The sequence below is a fragment of the Falco punctatus genome, assembly GCF_963210335.1.
Source record: "Falco punctatus genome assembly, chromosome: 10".
NCBI lineage: Eukaryota > Metazoa > Chordata > Aves > Falconiformes > Falconidae > Falco > Falco punctatus.
The window spans coordinates 13,911,377-13,936,072 of NC_137590.1; the positions used below are offsets into that span (position 1 = coordinate 13,911,377).

At 38.3% G+C, this 24,696-nt stretch overlaps 1 protein-coding gene across 2 annotated transcripts in view; it reads right to left on the reverse strand.

The window, feature by feature from the left end:
* Positions 1-452: 452 nt before the first annotated feature.
* DIDO1 (death inducer-obliterator 1) overlaps positions 453-24,696 on the reverse strand; it is a 55,413-nt gene continuing 31,169 nt past the window's right edge. The window contains exons 8-17 of one of the 2 annotated variants that reach the window (XM_080404408.1): positions 19,495-19,957; positions 18,430-18,589; positions 17,598-17,714; positions 17,267-17,374; positions 16,671-16,806; positions 15,994-16,537; positions 14,962-15,115; positions 13,874-13,963; positions 13,006-13,201; positions 453-5,624 (exon numbers count right to left, since the gene is read on the reverse strand). In XM_080404408.1, the coding sequence (XP_080260534.1) occupies positions 2,230-5,624; positions 13,006-13,201; positions 13,874-13,963; positions 14,962-15,115; positions 15,994-16,537; positions 16,671-16,806; positions 17,267-17,374; positions 17,598-17,714; positions 18,430-18,589; positions 19,495-19,957 (5,363 nt within the window). In that variant the 3' untranslated portion in view covers positions 453-2,229. Of the gene's footprint in view, positions 5,625-13,005; positions 13,202-13,873; positions 13,964-14,961; positions 15,116-15,993; positions 16,538-16,670; positions 16,807-17,266; positions 17,375-17,597; positions 17,715-18,429; positions 18,590-19,494; positions 19,958-22,493; positions 23,825-24,696 lie in introns of those variants that run through there. The other variant, XR_013930742.1, reaches the window with a different exon arrangement.

Genomic DNA, 24,696 nt, shown 5'->3' on the forward strand with positions numbered 1-24,696 from the left:
ATTTACTGTTCCTGAATCGTTAACAGATTCCCCAAACTGACCTGTGCCAAAAGCCACAGAGCTCTTCTGTAACAATGTAAAGCCAAGGAATTAATAAATAGTGTGAACTGAGTTTTTCTTAAGCTCAAAGCTGACCTGAATTAATTAATATTCTTTCTTCAGATTTTTTGGTGTAAAAACCTACACATTACAAACCTCCTAATTCAAATTAAAAAAAAACCCTTCAGAATAAATCAGGGGATGTTTTAGAACTGAGAGAAAAATCAGAAGCACAGATTTACATATGCTTTTTGGAATGCCTACGCTTAAACACCAGCTGGTAGTGATGTCCTGCAAAACATCTTTTGTTAAACAATGAGGAAATGAAACCTGCGTGCCAAGTCTCTTGCCATTTGTCGAGAAGTAGCAATCTTTAGAAAATAATAAACACAGATTTAAGAAATGGACAACAGTTCTCTGTAGATGTTTATTCTACTTACAGTAACAAAAACCTGTGAAGTCCCATATTTTAATGTACAGTGATATATTTTGCCATATAAAATACAATTTACAGAAATTTCTATCAAGTAAACCTAAACAAACACACTTAACTTTTTGCATACTTTTATGTATGTCTTTAAATTAGAAACATCTCATTAAAAAAAAAAATCTTACACCATAGTAGATGTTTGCATTTAATACCACCCCTCTGCATGTTAACATCTTGCCTACAGGTTCAGAATACAGATGATCTTTTCAGCCAGCAGATCCTCGATGTAGAAGGACTTCAAAGATGCACCAATATGAACTGTGAAATCTGTAGTGAGATACATGGCGTACACGCTACTTGCAATGTAGTCTTCAAGATGCAATGTTTATAGGAATCTAATTTTACATTTCCAAAACTATTTTATAAAAATATCAAAATATTTACCCAACTGTTAATTTACACGGTCAAATAAATTATTGGGGGATTGTTTCATACTTTAGAATTATGAACTTGGAAGAATATGTGAATAGTAGCGATGTGATGTACTTCACAGTGAAAAACTTCCCTCTTGAGTCACAACATGAAATACCACCACTCTTCTCGTCAAGCTTAACGCAGTTACACCTTTTTCAGTGGAGAGTTTTATATACACTACCAGCCTAAGTAGGGTCTAACAAAAAAACAGTGACACTTTTTTTTTTTTTTCAGGAGCAAAAATACTTATAGAATGAGAAGTATAATAAAATGAGAACTTTTCTTCAGTCTGTGGCAAAATTCTGCAAGAACAGAAGAAAACCAGAAACATGCTCCACTAAATCAGTTCAATTGAAGTAACAGATTTAGTGGCGTATTTAACCAACTTACTCTTCTTTCCTTTGGTATACCAATTCATTTGTAGTCTTAGCCTTTTTCAAATAAACGTCTGATGTTTTTGTAAGTCTTGCTGGTTATAAAGGTGCTACTCTTGTATGTTTTTTAATTACAGATTTGTAAAAATGCAATATTAAAAAACCCTCAGCCTCATGAAAAAAACCTAAGTATGACTTGTTTCTTTGCTGTACGCCTAACAGATGGATTCCAAAACACAAAATAACTATAAAAAGAGGAAGATAGTGCACTTTAAGCTTATAACATTCCATTTTCAAATCCTCCATTAGTCACAAGTAATTAACACTGTTCTTCTGCAGCCTTTTCCTAAATACACATGACCCTTCTGTTGTAAAATAAACAAGACAGCAACATTGGATTCCTTTTTTTGAAAGCGTGTGCTGCAGGAACAACTTTGACACCAAATATCACGTAAATGAGATGTAAAGGTATGGCTCCTAAGGTCTGGATTAAATTCTCTTATAAAATTACAATTCAAGTTACTGGAAAACATAACTTTATAATCTTAAAAAGCAATATGCTCTTCTTAGACTTTTTCCATTTCTGTATTGTAAATGGAAATTTTAAGATAAAGATGCAAGTAGAAAAACAAAATTTCAGTACAGGTAACGCTGTGAATTTTTATAAGAAAAACATTATGCACAAAATGCAGCAAGTGAAAGTCCAGTATGTTCTTGCCTTTTACCTATTTGCTTATTTTCATTCACAGTTGTTCAAAAATTGCTAATTTGTCAGTACGTTTCATAAGGCTAGTTTTACAACAGCATTTTTTTGTAAAGGTGAGAATATACAGTATATACAGAAGATGCTGCATCAGTCCTTGCTGTGTTGTAAGTACACTGTTTATGGGAAATGGGGTATCAGTCATATTTCTATGACTGAGTAGTGGAAGATGAAGCCTCTGTTTCTGTTGGTTTCGGAGTTTCCTTCGGAGTTTCTGGCTTCATCTCTTTACCAGTTTCCCTACTCTTACTCCGGTCTTTGCGATCTTTTCCTCTTTCTCTCTCACGATCACGATCTCTCTCTCGATCTCTTTCTTTTTCCCTGCTGCGATCCCGGTCCCTGTCTTTCTCTCTGTCACGATCTCGGTCTCTGCTCCTTGATCGATCTCTGTCACGCCTTCTGTAGGATTCTCTGTCTCTGGTTCTTGCTCGCTCTCGGTCTCTGTTTCTTTCCCATTCTTTAGACCGCTCTGAATCCTTCTCTCTGTCTTTGTTTTGGTTTCTGTCTCTGTTTTTATCCCATTCCTTGTCTCTGTGTCTCTCCCAGTCCCTGTCTCTATTCCAGTTTCTGCCACGGTCTCTTTCCCAAGGTCTGCCATGTTCTCGATCCCTTCGTCTCTCCTCAAAGGGTCTGCTTTGTCGATTGTCTGCTTGCTGAGGCTCTGGCTGATCTAAAACCTTGTCTTTATTTCCTCCCTCATATCTCTCCCTCTGTCTCCCTTCAAATGCTTGGCCTCTAAATTCAGGATTTTTGCCTTCTCGGAAGTCAGATGCTGACCACTGTCCTTCCGACTCAGATCCTTGTCCAGAAATATTGGGAAGAGATGCAGATGGTCCAGCTTCCTCCCACATCTCTTTTCTGTGGGCTGGTGGATGGCTTGGAAGGTCCAGGAGGGGTCTTGGGGTTGGCTTCATACCTTGTGGAGGCTGACCTTGGAAATGAAATCTCGAAGCAGAAGGTTCATTCTCTTCGGGAAACACTGCAGGTGTAGCTCCTCTTGGCCCTCCAAACTGAAGGGGTGCTGGGCCTCTTTGGTTGGCAAATCTGGGTGGTGGACTCCCTCTCCGTTCTTCAAATGGCTGTGGCAAAAGTCCTCTTGGACCAGGTACGTGATTTGGAGCTGGACCTCTCTGCCCTTCAAACTGATTTGGGTGAGGCCCTCTTGGTCCCCCAAAATGACTCGGGGCTGGACCTCTTGGCCCTCCAAACTGAGGGCCTCCTCTCTGTCCTTTAAATTGAGCAGGCGGGGGTCGTCTTTGACCGCCAAAAGGAAAAGGCGAAGGTCCTCTGTTTCCCATAAACTGAGGTGGTTCTGGTCCTTCAAACTGTCCTGGAGGCCTAATCATTTCATTATATTGGGCATCTGAGAATTCCCTTTGTTCCATGTGAGGTTCCCTACGATCTTCAAACTGAGATGGTGACATTCCTCTTGGAACACCATGATAAGAAGGGGCAGGGCCCCTATTATCACCAAAAAGGGACGGTGGTCCATGCTGGGTAGAAAATAAGGAAGGAATGGGACCCTTTTGACCTCCAAATCTTCCAGATGAAGGTCCTCTTTGCCCATCATTATTTGGAAAGCCATGCTCTTCAGAGAACTGTGGTGCCGGTCCTCTAAAATTAGGTCCGTGAGGTCCTCCAGGTGCATTGAGCATCAGTGGTGGTGGAGGCACTCCCTTCTGCCCAGACAGAGAAATTGGAGGTCCAGCTCGGTTTTCTTCAAAGTGCTGTTGGGAAGGTCCGCCCTCACTCGGAACTGATGGAGATTCAGTTTGTTCTACAAATTGATGAGACTGAGGATTTATTTGTTCGTCATATTGCACTGATGAAAGACCCCTCTCTGTTTCAAAGTGACCAGCTGCCTTCTCCTGAGAAGTAAACATGGTATTTGCAAAAGAATCCCTTCCCATTACTTCTTTTGACTCATTTGACCATGACACTTGATGCATATCTTGCAAAGACTGGCTGTCGTTTGATGTAGAGAAATTAGGCTGAAAAGATGTACTTGGAGGTGTTGGAAGCAAGACTTTACGTAAAGGTTTGGATGTAGAAGGTTCTCCAGAAGCTGTTTGAGTCACATTTTCCAAATTAACTTGAACAGTGTTTTCAAATTTGCTATTAGATGCCTCTATCTGGGACACCACAGAAGCCTTTTCACTTGAAACCCAATTTTCACCACTAAAACCAGGCTGAGTAGCAGAAATTAAAGTCTTATCTTCCTTACCAAGAGAAGTCTGCAAAGCATTTGGAAAACTTGCTGGAGTCATTTCTCTTGTGGTTATCTCATTCTGTACCACCTGTGGTTTCATTCGAGCATCAACATTGTCATTAGTCTCTGTTGCCATTCTTCTAGCTTGCCGAGGATCTCTATTCTGCCTTGGGTCACAGCCCTGGTTTAAAACTTGTGCTTGCTGATTTAAAGATGAAGGTAAGTCTACTTTCTGTGTAGCTTGCTGGTCCTGATGGAATAGTTCAGTCTTTAGTAGGGAAGATTTTGGTGGTGGTGACATTAAAGCATCAGACACTGAAAAATGAGCCATTGAAACGCCAACAGCTGCTCTTTGTTGTCTGAGGGCTTCTTCTTGTTCCTCTAGTTGTCTTTTCTGTTCTTCTATTTGTTTGTTTAATTCTTCCAACATTTTCTGCTGCTCTACCAAGGATGAGGATGCAGATAAATCAGGCACATATGAAGCAGGTGTTTCTGAAGAATTGTTTTTAGTGTCTGTATACATTTTGTTAGGTAAATCATCAACAGTAACTTTTGCTTCTTCCAAGATAGTTTCATCTTCTGGATCATAGGCCTCATCCTCTAGTTCTGCTGTATTAGATGGTCTTTCCACATTATAATGTTTTTCACTTTCACTGGTCTGCATTTCAAAAGCTTTCTCTGGACCATATTCTTCTTCAGGATCATACGGCCTGTCATCCTCCTCCTCTTCTATAGCTCTGTCTTTTGACATCTGTCCAAACTGCTGCACAATGGGATCTAGCAAAGGAACCGCTGACACTCCTCCGTCAGCAGCAGCTTGACCTTCCTGATTTGAAGACTGGACAGTTTCAGAATCCTTGGCAAGAGGCTCAAAAGTTTTCTTTTTTCCAAAAAGCGTCTGGAGGATGTGTTCGAGAGGTGTGGCAGTTTTTGAGGATGAAGAATGCGTCACAGTAACGCTTGCAGAAGCAGCAGTTGAAACTGGTGGTGGTACAGTAGTTGTAGTTCCACTTTTAATTGAGGACAGTATTTTTAATACTGAAGGTGTAACTGCTGAGGTGTCGGGAATGGGAAGCGGGGGTGGAGGTGGAGGAGATCCTGGTGGTGTTGTACTTACAGCTGAATCCCCTGAATAAAGTGTGTATTTTGGAGTTTTCTTCTCTTGCAAAGCAGCTAGTGGCCCTTTAGAGAACAGTGATGTTTCGGTTTCCTCATGTGCTTGAATTCTGCTTCGCTTTTCCTCGATCTTTTCTGTTTCAATTCCACTGGCAAGACGCTTCCCTTTCTGACAGATAACCAGCCCAAGAATTAAATTTGGCCGAGATGACTCAAGACCTGAAAGAGAACGCAAAGATCGTATATGTAAAAACTAATTATTAATTATGCTTTCAGTAGAAACTTACTATTTTATATAGTGGCATCTACAAAAGTCATAAAGATGACAGTTTTTCTAAATTCCATTCAATCACCTGTTGGCAATTTTCATTAGTCCATAAGCACACAGATCCATATTTATTTACTTTTTATATAAATTTGTATATAAGGAAATCCATGTTTTAATTCCTTCCTTAATATTTTTAATAAAAGATTACAGCAACAGTGTCTCTAAATGTTCAAAACCAAAGAACGGTTTTATATTTTTTTGTACTGTTATATCATTTTTGTTGTTGTTCAAACACACACCCCTACCTCTCCCCCTGAAAAAAAAACAACCATGTGCTTACTTTTAAATAGTTTGCAAATATGCTGTATACAAAGAAATACTGAAAAGTGAGAAAAACTGGGCTAAACTTCATAACTGTATTTCTGTTATAATCAGCAATAAAAGACTACATTGGCATTTGCACCCATCTATAAATACTTCGTCTTAAGTTAAACAAATTGTAGTAATGCTAGAAAGATAACCTCAAACAAACTGTGTTTGGAAACAGTATTAAAGCTTGTAACCCACTCCCTGTTTGGTGGTTTTTTCCTGCTAGATGTTATATTAAAATGGGATAGAGGCAGGGAAACTGCCAACATATATACAACCAAGCAAAGGAGAGCTTAAGCAGACACGAGTTTCACGTGTGGGGTAAAGGGACACCGGGTGTGTTTGCTTTCTCTGTAAGAAAATAGTTGGTTGGGCAAGGTGACTTTAAACCCTCTGTTGCAGGATTTATTTCAATGTTGTAGGGCCTTCCTAGAAGTCAAAACCATTGTGAGCAGGATTACTCCTCTGTAAAAGCTTCAGGCTTGAATCCTTGGCGAAGTATATCCGAAAAGGATGGCAAAGTTTCTGATAAAGAGGGAAGATGCAAAGGTCTGTAGGTCTGTTTCATGTTACTGTGTTTCTTCTTACATGCACTGTTAGCACTGGCACTTGTGGAAGATAAAAATGTCCAGAATGACGGCCAGGGAATAAATCCTTTAACATACAGTTGGTGGCAACTGTAAAAGATCTGTACAATAAAAGGGTTTTTTAAACTTCTGGATTTAATGACTTTTAAAAGGTCCTCATTTGAGGCCCGCTGTCTTTCCGCATGTGTGCCATTAGTTATTATTTGCAGCCAGCGGGGATGCAGCAATATGGAAACACAAGGCAATCTGTAAAGTAACAGAAACTATTCGCTGTGGTTAAACAGTAAGGCAAGGACTGCGACCTATGTTCTCCCTTCTATTAATGATCCTGTAAGTAAGGGGTTTATATACAGATATTTTCCTTGTTCTTATTAAACCAAACCAACTGCTCATTAAGGAACAATTTTAAAATATCTAATTATTACCACTGAAAACTTTGATACCAAACAACCCCAAACCCACAGCTGCAGATATATTCCATTAGCAAACCACATTCCACATTCACAGCAACACTACTTTGCTGAAACCATGTGAAGTGTTAAGGGGATTTTTAAATTTACCATTTAACGAGAAAATTACATCGGCTGGTTTCCCAAATTTATGTTCACATTTAATAAATCTGACCTCTTCTCAAGTTCTTTGGTTGCTAACTTCACACTAAGAAATAAGTAAAAACAGTTTAGTGTATTTTTAGGTTAAATGTGAAGTTGTGTCAGTGAGAAGATACCTTCCCTCTCACCGCTTAAGCTCAACTCAATTAGAACCTACTTAAGTACAAGATAAAAATGGGATGGAATCGATGTCAAGGGAAAGCCCAAGCATTAGAGTCATGTCAGTCAAGACTTCATGTTCAATATAAGCCTATACTGCAGGAATTATTTTCAGTTTGCTAAATAACACACAAACCCATAGCTGCTTTATGTTTTCAAATCACTATTTCTCTTCAATACTCGCTATATATTTCATTAAGCATTAAGTTTTGTTCACAGAATGTCCCTTTAAATGACTGATGCTTCCACTTCTTGCACTCAAATCTTATCACATAGAAACCTTATTTTCCACAAAATTAACTACAGATAATAAGACAAAGACGGTAATTTTTTCAAATTCAAAAAGTTAACTTCAAGGTTTTATGAAATCTCTATAGACAACTGAGGGAAAAACCACTCCTCTAAAACTCTGTGGCTTTCTGATCCAAACTGGTAATAGTACAGCGAAACTGTTTTAATCACATAATGAACAAACCAGCAAAGTCTGGTTACTCCCTAGTAATAGTCTTTTCAAAAGACCAGACAACATTTTAATGAAAATTTGAGGCCAATCTAAAATATTTGCTTGAGAGCCATTCCTGATAGGAAATCTCATTGTAATTATGTTGAGAAACAAGAATAATTAAATTTGAGTGAAAGTTTTTGCAAAACAATATTCCGTAGAACGCATTCTAGAGCCAAAATTTAGTTCAGTGCTCAAGTTCTACACAGTTCTGTGGTTGAAAAGGTGTTAGACATGCTGTTTTAATCAATCTTTTGTTTTTCATTTTGTACTACATATTATTTCCTGTTTGTACATCTACACTTCAGCGCCAAAAAGCTTTTTTTTTTTCCTAGGTACAAGATTTTTTGTGTTAGTAAGTGTTGTTCACCACTTTCTTTCGTATTTAGAAAAAACCCTAGAATATAAACACATCAAGAAAATTAACCATCTCTATTACCAGAACTAAGATTTACTAATAATTCAGCACACACACAAATATGCCCCTTAAGAGGGGCAGGGATGCTGAGCTATACAACGAAAGCAGGCAGGACAGGAACTGAACAGCAGTGAATGGAAGGTTACTCAGAAAGGACCACATAAATACTTGACTTAACAAAATACTCATTTACACCCACAGCCTACAAGCAATCCTAACAGTTTGGCTCGGAATAATTTAGTACTTTAAATGAAATTATATTGATATATAAGACCAGGAAGACAACTTAACTGGGAAAAAAACACATTCACAACTTACAGTCAGCATAGACTCATTAGTTAGAAATGGTTCACTGTGTGTGAATTTGCTTTATATTTTTTCTTTATCAGTATGTAACAACTCTATGTCTGGTCTGTGTTGACCAGTGCAGAGTATCTCACAAATTGGTGTTCATCCAAAAACTCCTCGTAGGCATTTGCTGTTCTGCTGTTAATGTTCTGGTTACAGACTTTTATGCAGAGATTGTGATTTATACAGTTAGTCACAATGAATCTCAAACACTAAATAACTGAAATAAACAGGTTTCAAAAATCCATCAGACAGAATATCTAATAAACAGCAATTACTGAAAAATGAGTTTTGAATCCCTGCAAGAAATGGAGATCAAGTCACCAATTAAAACAGGGTAAAATTTTAATACACCTTTAAGACAATAAATGCCAGCACTAAGTTAATAACATTAGTTATAATTTAATGTTTTTAGAATTTAGTCATCATGAAGCCATTCAAATGTCACATTTTGATACTGCAATTTCACACAAATATTAGTTACATTTAACCTGACTTCTACATTCACTCAGTTTAAGGTGATCAAATACTAAATGCTTCTTTTGAGTGGAAACATACAGCTAGAGAAGCATTTCAAAGGTCAGTCCCTTTCTATTTCAATAGCCATCAACAGGTTAAGTGCTAATTTTAGGTAATAACAAAAATGTTCACTGCGCTCTCCAACTGTTGCTCAATGAATGTCTTTCACAAGCAAGCATTTTAAAAATGCTGCAAGCTGTGTTGGCAGTGTTGTTAGCTTTCAGTGTTAAATTTTTTATAAAATTATTATCCTATTACATATTTGAAGTCCACATGCTGGTTTTATTGAGTTACATCCTGTAATTAAAGCCATTCTAACAGGATATACTAAACATTCGTATTGGATGAATACTTGTTTTTCTTACCCTTTAATACAGTAAAAGTGATTTAATGAAAAAAATGCATTTATAGCTATAATGGCCATATCTTTCCCTATCATCATCAGCTGGCAAGAAGTTACCTGTACTGTTAAAGGTCTATGCCTAATTTCTGTATATCAATGATAAAACCACGGGAATGGATTAAGTGTACCCATGCTGAACATTTTTAAACCGCTGAAAACAATGCAAGATACTTTATCAGTATCATTTGTCCCAATTAATCATGAGAGCAACTGACGCCCGTCATCAAATTTGTGCACCCTTAATTTAGGGATATAGATCACCTCCAGCATCGTGACACTGCTTCACACTAAGGTACGCTTGCAGAATGGAACTGGCTGGCATAGAAAATAAGGTTTTAATGCCACGTTCTTCTACTACTGCCACTTTTCATAATGATTAACTGCCGAGATGAAAACATGTAACTCCATTCAGAGTACAGTTACAATTTGGTTCCATTTTTTGCAATTTTTAAAAGCATTCTAAACAGCATGAGAAGGTTTCATGCCTTCATACTTTAAAACCACACTTCCTACTGTAAACTACCAAAAGGCTGTATCAACATTTGTGGAATCCTTTGTTGATATATGGCTGTTTTATTCATTTAACTGTGCAAGATACTTGTTATGTTGCCAACGTTGCCACTGAATCCCTCAATAAATCACTTTCTATTGGTAATTAAGTCTGATTACACTATTTTTTACAAAGTGCTTTGAGATCTACAGATGGAAGTGCTAAATAACATTTGTGTATGTGAAACAGACAAGTAAATTCACATACAGTAAACCATTGCAAAAAGACAGTGCAGAAGAGCCCACTGATACACAAAATCTGGTAATAAATGTCTGATGAATTAAGTATAAATGTGGATAACCTTCCATTTTCCCCTGGTTTTAAATCACCCATGTCAAAGTTTTTTGCAGATCTTCTAGGTACTAGTGCAGTTCAGAAGTCCTCAGTTGTGTTCCAAATCCAGTCCATCAGAGAACAGGAGAAATTCACAATCCGTACGAGCCTGATGGAACTGGCTGATACTCCTGAAATATCTTCTAACTACAATTCCTGGAGTGGCAGGGTTTTATTGACTCTCCCTCCTCCCCCCTCCAGTCATACTTATCAAATCATCTTCAGCTACATAAAGCATAATGCTTTTTGAGTCCTTGCTAAACTCTACTTGAAGATACACAATTAAATTTAAGGAGACAATGACCACTTTCCATAAAATATTTTTATTGATTGTGAAAGAAAGAAAAAGCGGTAAATTCCATCAGATGTCATTAAAAAGTATGGATTACATTGTGCTGTGGTTTTAATACATACAAAAAAGCAGAAAAACCGCTTACCTGATTTTTTTGCTCGCCCCCCCCATACAGAATCGGGTTTTAGAATATGAACACAACTTTGCACAACCATGAGGTAAGGGCTGCTCCAGAAGTTTCCAAGAAGTGTGAATTGATGGCAAAAGTCTGTGTCTTCTATGAAACTGTTACACCATATTGCCTCTCTTCCTTTGAAACCTTGTTGCTATTGCTATCCTTTAATCCACTTTGCCTCCAATTACGTATTTCAATTTGAAAGCCTGACTCATAAAATTTGCCTCCATGACCACCACCTGCAGATGACACCTGTATTTATACTGAGCTGGTCCCTCCAAGTTTTGAAAACCTTTTGCCCGTGATACTCGGCAAAACCAGACTGACATTTGACAATCTCCAATCTAAGGTAAGAGTTTAGTCTGAAAAAGGAAAGCTGGTATTTCCACAGGAATCCAAGTAGGCAACCATTAGGTAAGTGCCTCCCTTATGCAGGTTATTTACTAGCCCAGCAAAAGACTGCAGACATTTACAGCTGACTCAATGGCTCATCCCATTCTTCTGTTAGTGTCCAGAAAGGAGGGAATTTCTTTTGTTCTGGCTGGAAAAACCAGCCAATGAGTTAAGACTCTCTGCCTACCATCCCTGTGCCAAAAGTGTTCTATGCTTAGCGTTCTCACTTCTTGGCTACAAAATGGGAATGAGTTTTTGCCTACCTTTCAAGAATTCAGTAAAGCTAAAAGACTATGAGGTGCTGAGATTCAATTATAGCTATATTGCTGTAATTTAGATAGCAATTATCCCGCCTTTTTAGCTACAGCCTAAAACCAATGCCCTAGACTGGGCACTGTTCCAAGTGACAAGACAGCCTTGGTGTGTATGAGAAAAATCTTGCCTGAGGATGCAGAGCAAATGCCCTTTGCAATCTCATGGAGGAAGGGAGAAAGTGAGAGCATTTAACTAATGAGGTACTTTTTGACTTAACCAAATACCCATTTACAACAAATTTGTTGTTGCTGAAGCCATTAACACGTGAAAACCTGTTCCAGGCACTGTTGCTCCTGCATGTAAGCTCTGAGAATGCTTTATTGAGTTTAGTCCTAAACTTGTATTTGAATAGAGAACAGCCAGCTTCTCAGAAAGGTCAGCACCTTGCGTGTCTGCTGTTTCATACCTACCGTGCAGTATTTCACAAACCATTGCTATGATAATGAAGTATTACCTTCATTGCAACCTGCAGTTCTTCAGCTTCTCATTCTGTTATTTTATATAAAACCCTAGATAATTATTTGGCAACTAAGCATATGCACTTCCTCCATCCTCAGATGAGGATGACTTCAAATTTTGTAGCAGAAGGGTGTTCCATGGCTGAATTCATTCTCAGTTCTTCTGTCAGCACGTGCTATGCACAAACATGGAGCGAATTCAAGCCAAACATTACTACTGGTAATTTTATCTAAAAATAGAAGATTATAATTTAACCTGCCTATACCAACTACTGTCTGCCACCTACTCACCCTAAGGAATGTGGATCCCTTTCCCCCACAACAAGCCAATGTTCAGAAGTCAGCAACTTGGCTAGAGTTTGCTCCAGCTAGAACAAAACATTTCAAACACCTTGCGCACCATGTTGCACGTACAGCATGAGACAATGACAATGTAGTGAAACGACTATAAATATTACCTTTGTCTTCATAGATTTCTTGACTCCTCTGTGGGCTAAGTTTCCTGCTTGATTTAAGCGACAGTGAATGGCTTGCAAGGGCCTAGGTTTTGTGGATTTATGGGTTGCTGAAGATAAGGGGAGAGGCGGGGGTGTTGGTTTTGTTTGGGTTTTTGTTTGTTTTTCCAATATAGTGGCTGTTTCACATACTTGATTTTACAGGTAAACTCATCCTCCTAATAGCCTTTCCAACAAGATGCTTGTATGCTATGTAAATTTCAGACAATTTTATCTTGAACAGAGTTGGATTTCCAATTTTTCCCAATTTACATACTTTAAAATTGTTCTTAGATTAAAAAAAATTTAATAATGCTCACATTAAACATTCAACAACAACTTGTGTCAGATTGATTTTTGTTTTCTGATTTTACCTAGCATTTAGCCTCCCCTGTTTTGTGCTTACCTGGTCCCTCAAAGGGCAAGAGTTTGGAAGGAATTGGGTCCTTAGTACTCAGGGGGATCAGGTAGAGATCCTTGACATGTCTGTTGTTATTAGCTACAACACCAAAACGACCACGACTGCTAAAATAGGAGTAGAGAGAGATATAGGCGACTTCTTCTTCTTCTGTTGCTGGATGGAAACGAATCAAACACAATTCCTGTAATACAAAAGCAAAGTGGAAAAATTCAACCTGCAACATACCAGCAAATAAAATGGTATAGGGCAAATTCCAGGGGTAAAAATAAATTGTATATTTATCACTCCAACTATGTTTTCAAGGCAATACTCTAGCTTTAAGGGAGTACTGTTGTTGTAATACTAAAGCAGAATTAGGTTTGTCATTTTCAGAAATACAAATTACTTTTGTATCTTACATCAAACTAAACATCTTGAAGCTCCAATTAATATGAAAGAAATAGAAAATTCTTAGTTTCATAATTATAACTGTATACTGTGCATAATTTTTTCACTTCTGGAGTGGTTTTGATACTAAAACATTACATATATTAAATGGCCAAGTTTCTTTTCTTTAAAATTTGAACTTAAATCTTCAACAGTGAATAAACAGATTATTTATGTTCAATCATTAAAAATGAATAAATAGTATGAATATTTAACTACTGTGCAAGAGAGATCAAGAGGATCTGCAGCTCAATAAACATGTTTATTCAATAAATCAAAATTTTCAAAGGAGCAAGTGGTGTTGGTAGTTTTCCAGGTGTGATCTACGTCAAGATTTGCTGTTTACTAGTTTATACTATAGAGGAAGTCGTCATTTTATATCGGTGTATTTTTCTTCTGGGTTTTGCAAAGGATTTTAAGTGAATACCTTAGAAAGCGAAGATTTGAGTTTGCCAACATAATCCCAGACTGTCTTCGGTGAGATCCTCCCACCAATATGAATTGTGTCTGGTAAATCCTAAACAAGAAGCATTACATGGTAGTGTGAGAAAAATCAAAATAGACTAATGGTTTTAGTCTAGACTAAGTAAGACTAAACTTTCATACATACTTTTCTAATTTCAGACAGCCTACTTGTGAATTTCAAGGTGTTTAATTATGGCATGCTACCAAAAGGCTAACAGTATACCTGACACAGAAAAGGCACTCCTAGACCAGGAGAGCAAACAGATCCATACGCCCATTACTGCCTTTGTTTTTATAGGGAAGCTGCTATTTGAAACACAGATTTTCCCCACGTTTTCAGTTTCTCAGGAAATACTGCATGCGTGACTATAAGTCACGTGAGTTCTAGTGAGCTTCCTGTTGTGGAGGAGAGTGAAATTCATTTTAGCAAAAGCAGTATCAGAGAAAACCACCAACCCTACTAATAAAAGTCCTAAAACACTCATTTGTGTTTGAAACTTCCTAACAGTTACATAAAATGCATTTCAGAGAAAAAAGAAAATCCTACTTTTCTTAGTGCAAACTTTTATACTGTCTCATTATCTGAATGTACACCCTCCCATAAAAAAAAAATAATATGTTGGATGTTGTTATTAATTAGTTAAAAGAATGCTATTTTTCAAAAATGACCAAAGAAAATTTTGGAATAGATCACATCAGTGACCCATCTAGTTTGAGAAAAGAACATCTATACTTTAAAATACTAGCTCTAAAACTTTTCAAACAATGAAGCTGAAATAAAGCTATTAGTCTATGTCAGATCCTAACGTATGTATAAACATGTTTAAAGACATGAAAATACTTCACAAATTTGTAAGGAATTTTTTAAAGTTTTTTTTTTTCTTGAGATACTTTTCCTATTACTAAAAGGATGCTGTTTACCACTGCTACAGTTCTAACATATTTTTTTATACATACACATAGAAACAGATATATAGTGACCCCAGCCTTCCTAGCAACAGGAATTGCAGTACAGATTTATTCCAAACACATAAACATGTCAGTGCTAACCTCACTAAGATAGTCAAAGCACCCAGAGACAGGATATGCTTTAGTGACAAATTTGGCCACACTTTGCATGTTAATAAATCCTTTCCAAATGGTGTTGAGGCGAGACAGAAAGAGGGAAGTATCGCTGTCTTGAGGTGAGCGTGGCTCTGCAACACTGCAAAACAAAGCCAAAACAGAAAGGTTACAGAATGCAAATGAGAATGGCCCCTTTTCTTTTCTTTCCTTCCCTCCTCCTACTGATCAAATACTGTCTTTAAAAAAAATAACAGAATTTTTACTAAATGCTTTGTTAATATTTTCCATTACCCTGGTATTAGTGAAAAAAGCAAGGAAGGAGTAAGAGAAAATAAACTGATAGCTGCAGCCAGGCAAAAAGATGCCAGAAGATATGACTCCTATAAAATTAGCTTAGTACTGTGACTGTTGTGATCCTGACTCTTGTAACAAACTAACCTGATTCATGTATTTCTCAGAGTCAACACTATGCATCTGAAAGAGACTGTGAAGTAAAAGAATTTGCTATGAACAAAAATCTTTTTAACTGCAGTTGTATAAGGGTATACTCTGCAATATTTATTTTTACTATTGCATACATCCAGAATATGCAGAATATGAAGGAAATCCACTTCCTTTCAAGCTGATCATTGGTTAATTTTAATTCAAATTCAAAAATTCAGATGTAATCATTTTTTAATATAGGATGAAAAACTGGAAATGCCTTTAAACCATCTCTCACATATGATTGCTTTCTATATATTAACATACACAGCAGACTTCTAAGTCTGCGTAATGCCTTCAAGCTTTATTTATCTGCTGAAACACATTGTAGAATCTTTGCTGTCAACATGCACTTGATGCTCTGAAAACTGTATCAACTAGAGAAGGTAAATTAAAAATCTGAACCAGGCAACCTGAACTTTTAAAGTTGAACATGCCTTTTAATGGGGAGGGGGGCAGGGGAACGGGATATGGGACTTTGAAGACAACCACATTGAAGACCTGGTAGCTTGGCTTACTATTAAGTATACGCACTTGATATTGGGTGAATGATGAACTGCTAAGTATCTTGGATCTGGTGAGGATGACGGTTTTGTTAATATTGATTTGGGGACAGTCATAACTGGTTTTGAAGTCTGTTTTGTTTCCCCTGCGGAAACTTTGTCAGGCGCAGGGCCAGAACGCAGGGCTGGCATCGCAGTACCGGAGGAGCTGCTCATCGCTGTTCGAGGGTCTCTGCCAGAAACTGTTACGGTTGTGACAACTGCGCCAGCACAAGAGGCAGGAAAAGCAGAAGCCTCTTCAGATACAGAAGAATCTGTGTTGTTATGGCCCTGGGTTGTAGGAACATAAGTTCTTTCTACAGCTGATGGAGAAACCGTTTCTGCCACCGGTCCAGCTTCGGTTTCCATTGCATTTTCAGAGACAGCCTCTTTGGCAGGCTCTGCTGTTGGGGTTGGTGCAGAACTTTCATACTTTGGCTGAACTTCTGGTTTGGATTTTGACTCCACCTTTTTAACAGGAGTCGCTGACTTTATCTTCTTAGGTTGTGTTTCATCTTCGGATGCTGAAATCTGACCTATAAATTTATTTCAAAAGCTTTTGATTACTATTTAACAATGAAATAATTTGGAGAAAAACAAATAAACAAATAAACAACACTCTTCACATAACCATTCTTTTATGTTGCACACAATCATCACTGTAGATACCTGTACAGATTTTGCAGTTCAGGTCAAAAAGATGGGCTCGATGTTGACTTGTTGTATCCTTCAACATACTGCTAAAAACATCTAGAGAAGGAGCACTGTTTACATTTGGTGCAGTTCGGGCTGCCTCTTGCTGCTCCTAAAAGTGAACAAGCACAACAAATATTCCAGTTGATCATTAATTTAAACCATAAAAAAAACACACTTTGGAAACTATTAATTAACTTCAGTTCTTAAAAAAAAAAAGATTAAAGGTTTTGGTTAAAGCATATCACGTCAGACAGTAATATTTGTCCTCATTTCATTCCATGATGTTCTGAAGTAGATAGCTAGTGTTCAGGAATGAAAGATTTCTCTGTAAATTGACATCAGGGGCTGAAAAATACACAGCATTTTAGAAGCGCATGGAAACTATGCCTATCATTTGGCCGGGGCACTCCTTCAAACTAAAAGGAAAAAAATGCTCATAGCATACCTGCTAGACAGTAATATCCTTACAGTTCATTGAAACAATCTGCACTGCTGATGAAAAGTTGAGGCTTTAGTTACCCTTTTATCTTCCCCAATGTCTTTATGCTGAAGCAACAGCCAATACTTACATCAGAATCAGACACTGGCGGAGAATCTTCCATGTTTACAACTGGCACATGCTCCCGTTTTACAGTCGTTTTCTTGATTTCATGAGATTTGCTTCTTGACTCTATCATCTGAAAGAAACACAACCATTTTGGTAAAAAGTCCACATATTTATTTTATAATTTTAATCTGTAGTTTGTTATCATTTGGCTGGTGATAAAGTACATTGAAACTGAACATTACTAGTGTTTCATTAGGAAGAAAATGGTGTATTAACATAATATGGGTGGTAAGGGTTGGCAGACTTGCTCTTAATTTGTATCTAAAGACACAGGGGAAAATTATGTTACTTACTGTTTTAGCTGGTTTCTCCTTCCATACAGACAGTTCTTTAGATAAAAGTTCTTCTGGTTTCATTCTCACCAGTTTTGACAGTGAGATTTCCTCACGAAGGACACGATGAAAAAGTCCCTGAAAGCAGAACAGCTTTTGTTGCCACGTTGAAGAGAACCTACTCGGGTAACTAACAAGATTTTCAGTGCTTAACAGGTAAAACCTGTTCAACTTTCTTAATTCTGTATTAAAAAACCTGGCTCCTTATAAGCAAATTTGGAAAGGTGCAGAAACCAGAATACAAAGATGAAACAGACACAAAGTATGAATTTTCCTCATTATCATCAGTAACTATCAATATTAACTGAACAGGAATGTCAGAAGCTGAAGTGCCTCTCTCCTGTTTCATATCTATTGTAGAATTTTTTTTTTTTTAAAAAAGAAGGACATTTCAAGCATTCTCTAGTGAATACTTTAATCTGTAACAGCAACTGTTTTTTTCTTTTAAAGCACAAATATGATCAAGTACATGGGCAGTATCCAACATGTACTACAGAATGTAGAGGAGGAAAAATTATTAAAGTCTGTATTTTAATTTTAAGAAAGCCATTCTGTAAATAAGTATTTCACATCAAATGCCCAAACTCAGTAAATACATATGACCAACTAGACTTTGAACTCCTACTTGGATTAAAACAAAATTATTAAGACTTGAATAGCTTTATAGTAATATTTTATAGTATAATTCATGTCTCTATCTCAAAACTCTTAATGTTGAGGGTAGACTTTGACGTATCATTACAAACCAAAAGTATATTTCAGTCTATATTTACTGTTTCAGGAAATGTCAAACCTGGTTTTTGGGGTCCTTGAGATTGAACATGATGCTACGGTATTTACTCTTGTATCTGTTGTCCGTAACTTGGAACAAGTTAAACATCTCCTTTTCAATATTGAGTGCTACTTTCCCTACTTCACTCTCTGTCATGACCAGATCATCGCTATCATTGACTCTGTTAAAAACAAAAAAGGGTAAGCACATTTGTTAGGCATGCATCTTCAGGTAGCATTCATCAAAACTTAACTTCTCAGAGCTAACCAGGCTCCTCCTTGCTCAGTGAGGGCTCAAGACTCCTTTAAATGACACCTCAAAGGCAAAATCTATCTCAGGACCTTGAACTCGGGCAACCTCTCATTACCGTTCACAGGCTCTGGGAAATCCAAGTCAGCCTTTACGACCACTCCTGCTCATGGCAGTGAAGCCAGGAGTTTCCCTGCCATGAACAACACAGGGAGCCCAAGCGCTGGAGTTTCAGTCCTAGATTCTCCACTGTGAACAGCACTTCCATTTCAGAGACAACGCCAGAGCGCAGTGGTCTGTCAGTCTTGATGGCTGGCATTAACTTTAATAATCGTTGTGGGAAAATCTGCTTTTTATTTGTTTGGGTTTTTTTCTCTCTTAAGTGATACAGCTGTCCGCTGAGCAGGGGGGTTTGCTGCTGCTGTTATGCTGGGAGGGGAGGGAATCTCTACTTCAAAAAGCCTTTAACCTTTGCTGTGTCTTCCGTACTATGTTCCCTACAACCTCTACATCTCCAGCACTGCCATCACCTGATTTTAAAACTTCAGAGCACCTGCATTATAAAATCTTCTATGCTGTAATTTAATTCTTCAACCGTAATTGCCTCAGTATAAATTGAATAGTGAGGTTTCCTTTTTTTTTAAAGGCTTTTTCACATGCACATTTATTTTACATCAAGATCTTAATTTTTTTATATAAACCTGAAATGCCAATTATATTTGTAGTATAAAGTCAATCTCTTGACATCCCTTATCAAGACATAAACAACACTCTGCAGGCTAAACATTCACTCCTAGTTGTAGCTTCCTATATAAAATAAGTGCTTTGAATTCCCACCTCTTCCATAAAATTTCTTTTAGGGATCGTCGAATATTTTGCCGAATCTGAGAGTTGGCTTGTGACTGGGCAGTGCTAGCTGACGCTTTTGCTTGACTGCTTCCAGGTGCAGTAGAAACTGAAGACAGTGAAGGCTTTTTGAGTCCTCCACCCAAACTGGAAGATGCAGCTGGTTTTTTGGAAACTGATGAGCCATGAGAAAGAGATGAATGTTTTGAAGGAACACTGCCTGATGAAGGAGCACTGCCTGATGAAGGCCAAGGTTTCTTGGGAATTACACCTTTGAAACTTCCAGGTTTAAGTGGTTGTTTAGTTAGTGATGTGTTAGAGAATGACGGGGACTTCTTCGAAGGAAGAGTTTTAGCAAGAGAAGATGTCTGTTTCTCCACTATAGATGCAACAGCTTTCTTTGATGCCAGTGCAGACTCTGCTCTATCTTCACTCCTTTTCTCTTCCCTTTGAGCTGTTAAAACAACAACAAAAAATATTAAAGGCTTAACTTTATAACTTCCTATATATGAAGACAAGGTACCAATCTGTAAAGAGAAGTCTGAAAATGACATCTGCAAACAATAACTATCAAGTAGGCAATTTAAGCTATTTACTTTTAATAGCCTTTTAAAAAAATAATTTTAAAAACCACGCAGAGGTTGACATAGCTTTTTGAAGAAATATTTCTTTGATCCTTCAGAGAGTACTTTGTCTCAGAGGCAGACTAAAGAGTATAAAAGAGTTCCACTTTGGCTCGAAAGGTTGAAAATCTTATTTACAACCTATGCAAGAAAACTGGGGGGGGGGGGGGGGGGGGGGGGGGGGGGGGAAATGTGCGTGTAGTAGAAGGCACCACCTTCAAAGATTCCCAAGTGAAATTTCATTGTTAAGCTTAAAAACACCCCACACTTTCCACACATTAAAAAAGCAAACAAACAAAACCCACAACCCACATTTTACATTTAAACAGAAAAATCCTCATAGCACCTTACAGAACCAGTTTATTAGAGGCTGACCTGATGACAGTCGATGAATTTAAAACCACATTAATATTATCTTAAGTTTAGTATTATTGAAGTTGAACAAACACTTTCACCCAGATTTTTTATTTTAAAGAGCAAAGACAAGTTATAGAGCACAGAAGTTGTATAAAAATTTAAATGTATAATCTACTCTGTTGCTAGCATAAATATCATACTGATGATGTCGCCATATACTATTAGCTATTCCTATTCAGTTCCTAGCTAAATTCTAGATTGATATAATAATTAAACATTAATGTTGCTGCTCAGGCTGTGGCTACCTAATTCCTGCCATTCTCAAACTATTCCATTCACAATATTGAGCTTTTTCCATTTAAGTTTTTTTTTTCTAATGTTTATAGAATAATTCATACATATCATATACAAGAAGATTTGCAAAGCATCAGTAAAGGCTCCAGTTTTCACACATGCTGAAGTGACACTTGCACAGGATTTTACAAGCAAGCATCTGTTTAAATTGCATTTCATCTGTCCACCTTTGGTACTGATGGGAATAATTCAAGTTAACAAAACAAAAAAATATCAAAACCATGCCATCGCTCCCAGCAAACAAAACATCATTTACAAGATATTAAAGTTCCAGCAGGCTAACACCAGCACATTTACCCTGACAGCTCGAACAATGAAGGGTTCCAAGGGAAACTACCAACAAACAACTCCTGAAATCCAATGTTTCAATTAGAAAAGCCAAGTTCCCCCAAAGAAGCCTTTTTCCCCCCAAATCTAAGTTAATTTTCAATCTGATGTTTTTAGCTAATGAAGGTTTGTACATTAATTAGCCCAGAAGCCCTAGTGGTAAAATGCAGGAGTCTCCTTGGCAAAGATCCAGGAATTGCACTTTCAGTAACTTCACCAAGGACCAAACGGTCCCTTCTTCACCTTATCTGCTCTAACGAGAGCAGAAATTACTAGAAAGTGTCTGAACTGTCCAACCTGCTTCAAAATGGACAAAGCACTCCCGTGAAGTCAGGTTCAAGAAACCCCACAAGCTTCCAGAGGAAACATCCCTCAGATGGGGATGATCTAGACAACTCGGGGAACATCATGTGCTACTCCCTCGATCCGGGAGGGAATGGCCTCGCAGCCTCTTTCCGTACCTGCGGCTCAGGTACCCCCCGAACACCAGCACATGCTTCCAGCAGAAAGGCATCCCCAGCCCTGGTTCCTTTACACAGGTTCTTGCTGCTGGCAGTTCGACCATGCATACAGAACCGGTGGTTGGGATAACTACGGCACAATGCTGCCCTTGAACTGTAAGGCTAAGGATGAGGGTGTGTACTGAACTTCTGCTGGAACACACGAAGAGGCAGCCAGAAGATCCAGAAACACTATTTATCCCGATTCTTTTTCCTGAAAGTATTTCACAAGTAGGTATCTTGAGGAATTTTTCTGAGTGAGATCTATTTGAAGTGTAAAATGAAAAAAGCTGCCATAATACATTATAACATTTCAAAGGATGTGAAGGCTTTGCTATAAAGTAGATTGAAGCTATTACTCTCACACTGTTGCCATCGTTTCCCTTAGAGACCGGTTTCTGTTACCGTCAGAGGCCGAGCTAGGGAGACCTTCCGTGTGACCCACCACATCTCCCCTTATGTCCCCCCTCTCCCCTACCACCCCAACACCATTCCAGTTGTCATGAGGGCTTTGGCAATCCCAGGAGGGAGGAGGGGGACCAGGAACTGTTGCTGGTGGGATTTTGTTGGGTCAAATTTGGCACCCAGAACTTCAGTAGTAAAAAGCCAACCTATTTTGGGTTGAACAGAGAGAAGTGAATATCCGAAGCGTGCGCACTGGTAACACCGCAGGAATTGCCCCATTCTCCTTTTCTGGGTTTATTGTATCTTCCGCACACAATTGTACCTTTTCAGGCAGGCAGGACAGAAGCACATTTCTGTGAATCCTCACGGAAAGGCAGGACAGCACCGCTCAGGTTTCAAAATGATGACAGCAAAATTTCAGTCCTCAGTGCTAACACATTTAGTTTTTTTCAGTTTACAGCAGAAGTACAAAATGCGAAATTCTAAATCTGTATTTAATCCTCTGTATGCTGTCTTTTTAATGATTAGTTCAAATTAGTTAACGAGATCTACATTGATAGAACTAAAAATAGCACAACCAACATGTTTTGTGTCAATCAGGCGTCATATGTATGAGAAGTATATCCACACCACAAACCTTTCTATGTTACAAACAGGTGTATCATAGTAAGAATATGTACTTGTAAAATAAATAAAGGGCCTAGTACAAAGGCAGACTGAAGTACCCAGGGCTGAAGGGCAGCAGAATCAGTAATAATCCAAGAAGAAAGATGCAGAAGCATCCTTTATTCTGCAAGTTGACATTATGACTATTTAGAAAGGTTTCTAAAGGCAGGCATGAATTCTGTGCTTCTTTAGCCAAAAGAAAATGTGCTGGGATTTCATAAGCTTCATTAAAGTTTTAACAGTTTCAAACGACAGTACCACTTTATACCAATTCCAACTGTCTACACAGCACTACTTGTTGATTAAAGAAATTGATGGTACAGATTTTGTATGTACTAATTCTGTCACGTGTAGGTCATTTGGTGCTTCAGAACATCTACCAACTACTTTTTCAAATTTATAGCACACATCACTCTAGTTGAAGGACACTGTCAAATCATGAGCACATTTTGACAAAGAATCAAGACTACTTAAATCCTACACATGCAAATAACCTGTGATGGCTGTAGATGAACCTAGCCTAAAAAAACCCGAACCCTCATCCCATTCTGACTGAGAAACCAGAATTTTTGTCCTACCAAGTTTTGGGTTGTAGGGACAAGATTCATGTGCTGGCACATAGTTCAGCTGTACCAACTCACTGTGTCATTACATGGCTCTTGGATCCAACGCACAGCAGCGCCCAGCTGAGGGCAAGGAAGGAGCCAGACCGCCTCTTCGGGTGGCAGCTCGCTCTTCTGCTGACTCAGCCCCACATGTGCACACCCCAAGGCTTACACTGTCTTCTGATAGGTGTGAAACCACAGCAAGTGTATGTTTGGAGGAGTTAACAGAAATCGGTACTCTTTTCAGAGAGCAGGATGCCAGCCTATGTGGAATTTAACTTCTGAACAGATGACACAGTTGCTCAGCAAATTTATGGGGCATCAAATGGAAGAGATATTCTCTCAGACCACGAGTTTCAAATTCCTTGGCCTTCCAGTCCACGAACAACTCGAAGAGAAGACGCAGTCAATGCCTACTATACATACTGGCCACTATTTTCTACTGTGATGTTTCCAGTCCTTTTCATCAGTAGCTCCAGTGTACCTACAATAAACGCTCTTAAATGAATTAAGAATAAAAAGGATAGAGATGATTACTGAACATTAGCCTATCCAGCCTAACAATAAATACCAGGGAGTTTCACCACAGAGGATTAGTGCCAGAGTAAGGCATTTAGCAGCTCTTCTGTTTGGCACTTTTGAACACACGGGTGTACCTCTTTGGCTTGGATGTTAGAAATGCTATGTAAACCAAAATTTCCTATTTTCCCCATTTTGTCCTGTGAGCCACTTATTAGAACAGCAACAGGATCCTTATCGACTGAAGAGAGGCATGGGCTAAAAAGACTGTGAAGTTCAGACGGAGCTAATGAGTCGGCTCCTTTCCAGAGTGAAACCCAATGAATCCTCTGACAGAAAAAACCCGCATTTCTTGCAAGGCTTAAGAAATAGCATTACTATGGTATGTTCCCCACAGACAACTACGATCTCTCCCACTAGATGTCAACAGACACAGCAGCCCTCCCCCAAGGAAATTCCCGGTGAAGTTAAGCCAAACATTACAACACGCAGCCAAGAAGGAAACTTCTGTAAGCAGTGGAGGACACAACTGCCACGTTATCTACTGTGTCACAGATGAGTCTGCTGGAAGCCCCATGGTGACATACACTTCATTGTTGTACCTCTCAACATTGGTATTTCAGCATTATAAAGTGGTTGTTGCAGCCCAATTTAAGAACGTTTCCCAGAGTATAGTGCCGCTTAATTTTGCGTGAAGGATCTGTGGGATGCACACATACCCCAGGAGCTCACTTACACCAGGAGGTTGTTTTTTACACCACCAGCACAGAAACAGTCTGAAGGAAACATTGCTCCTCCTCCGATCTCTGAAAAGTATTTCTGTAGACCGTTCCAAGC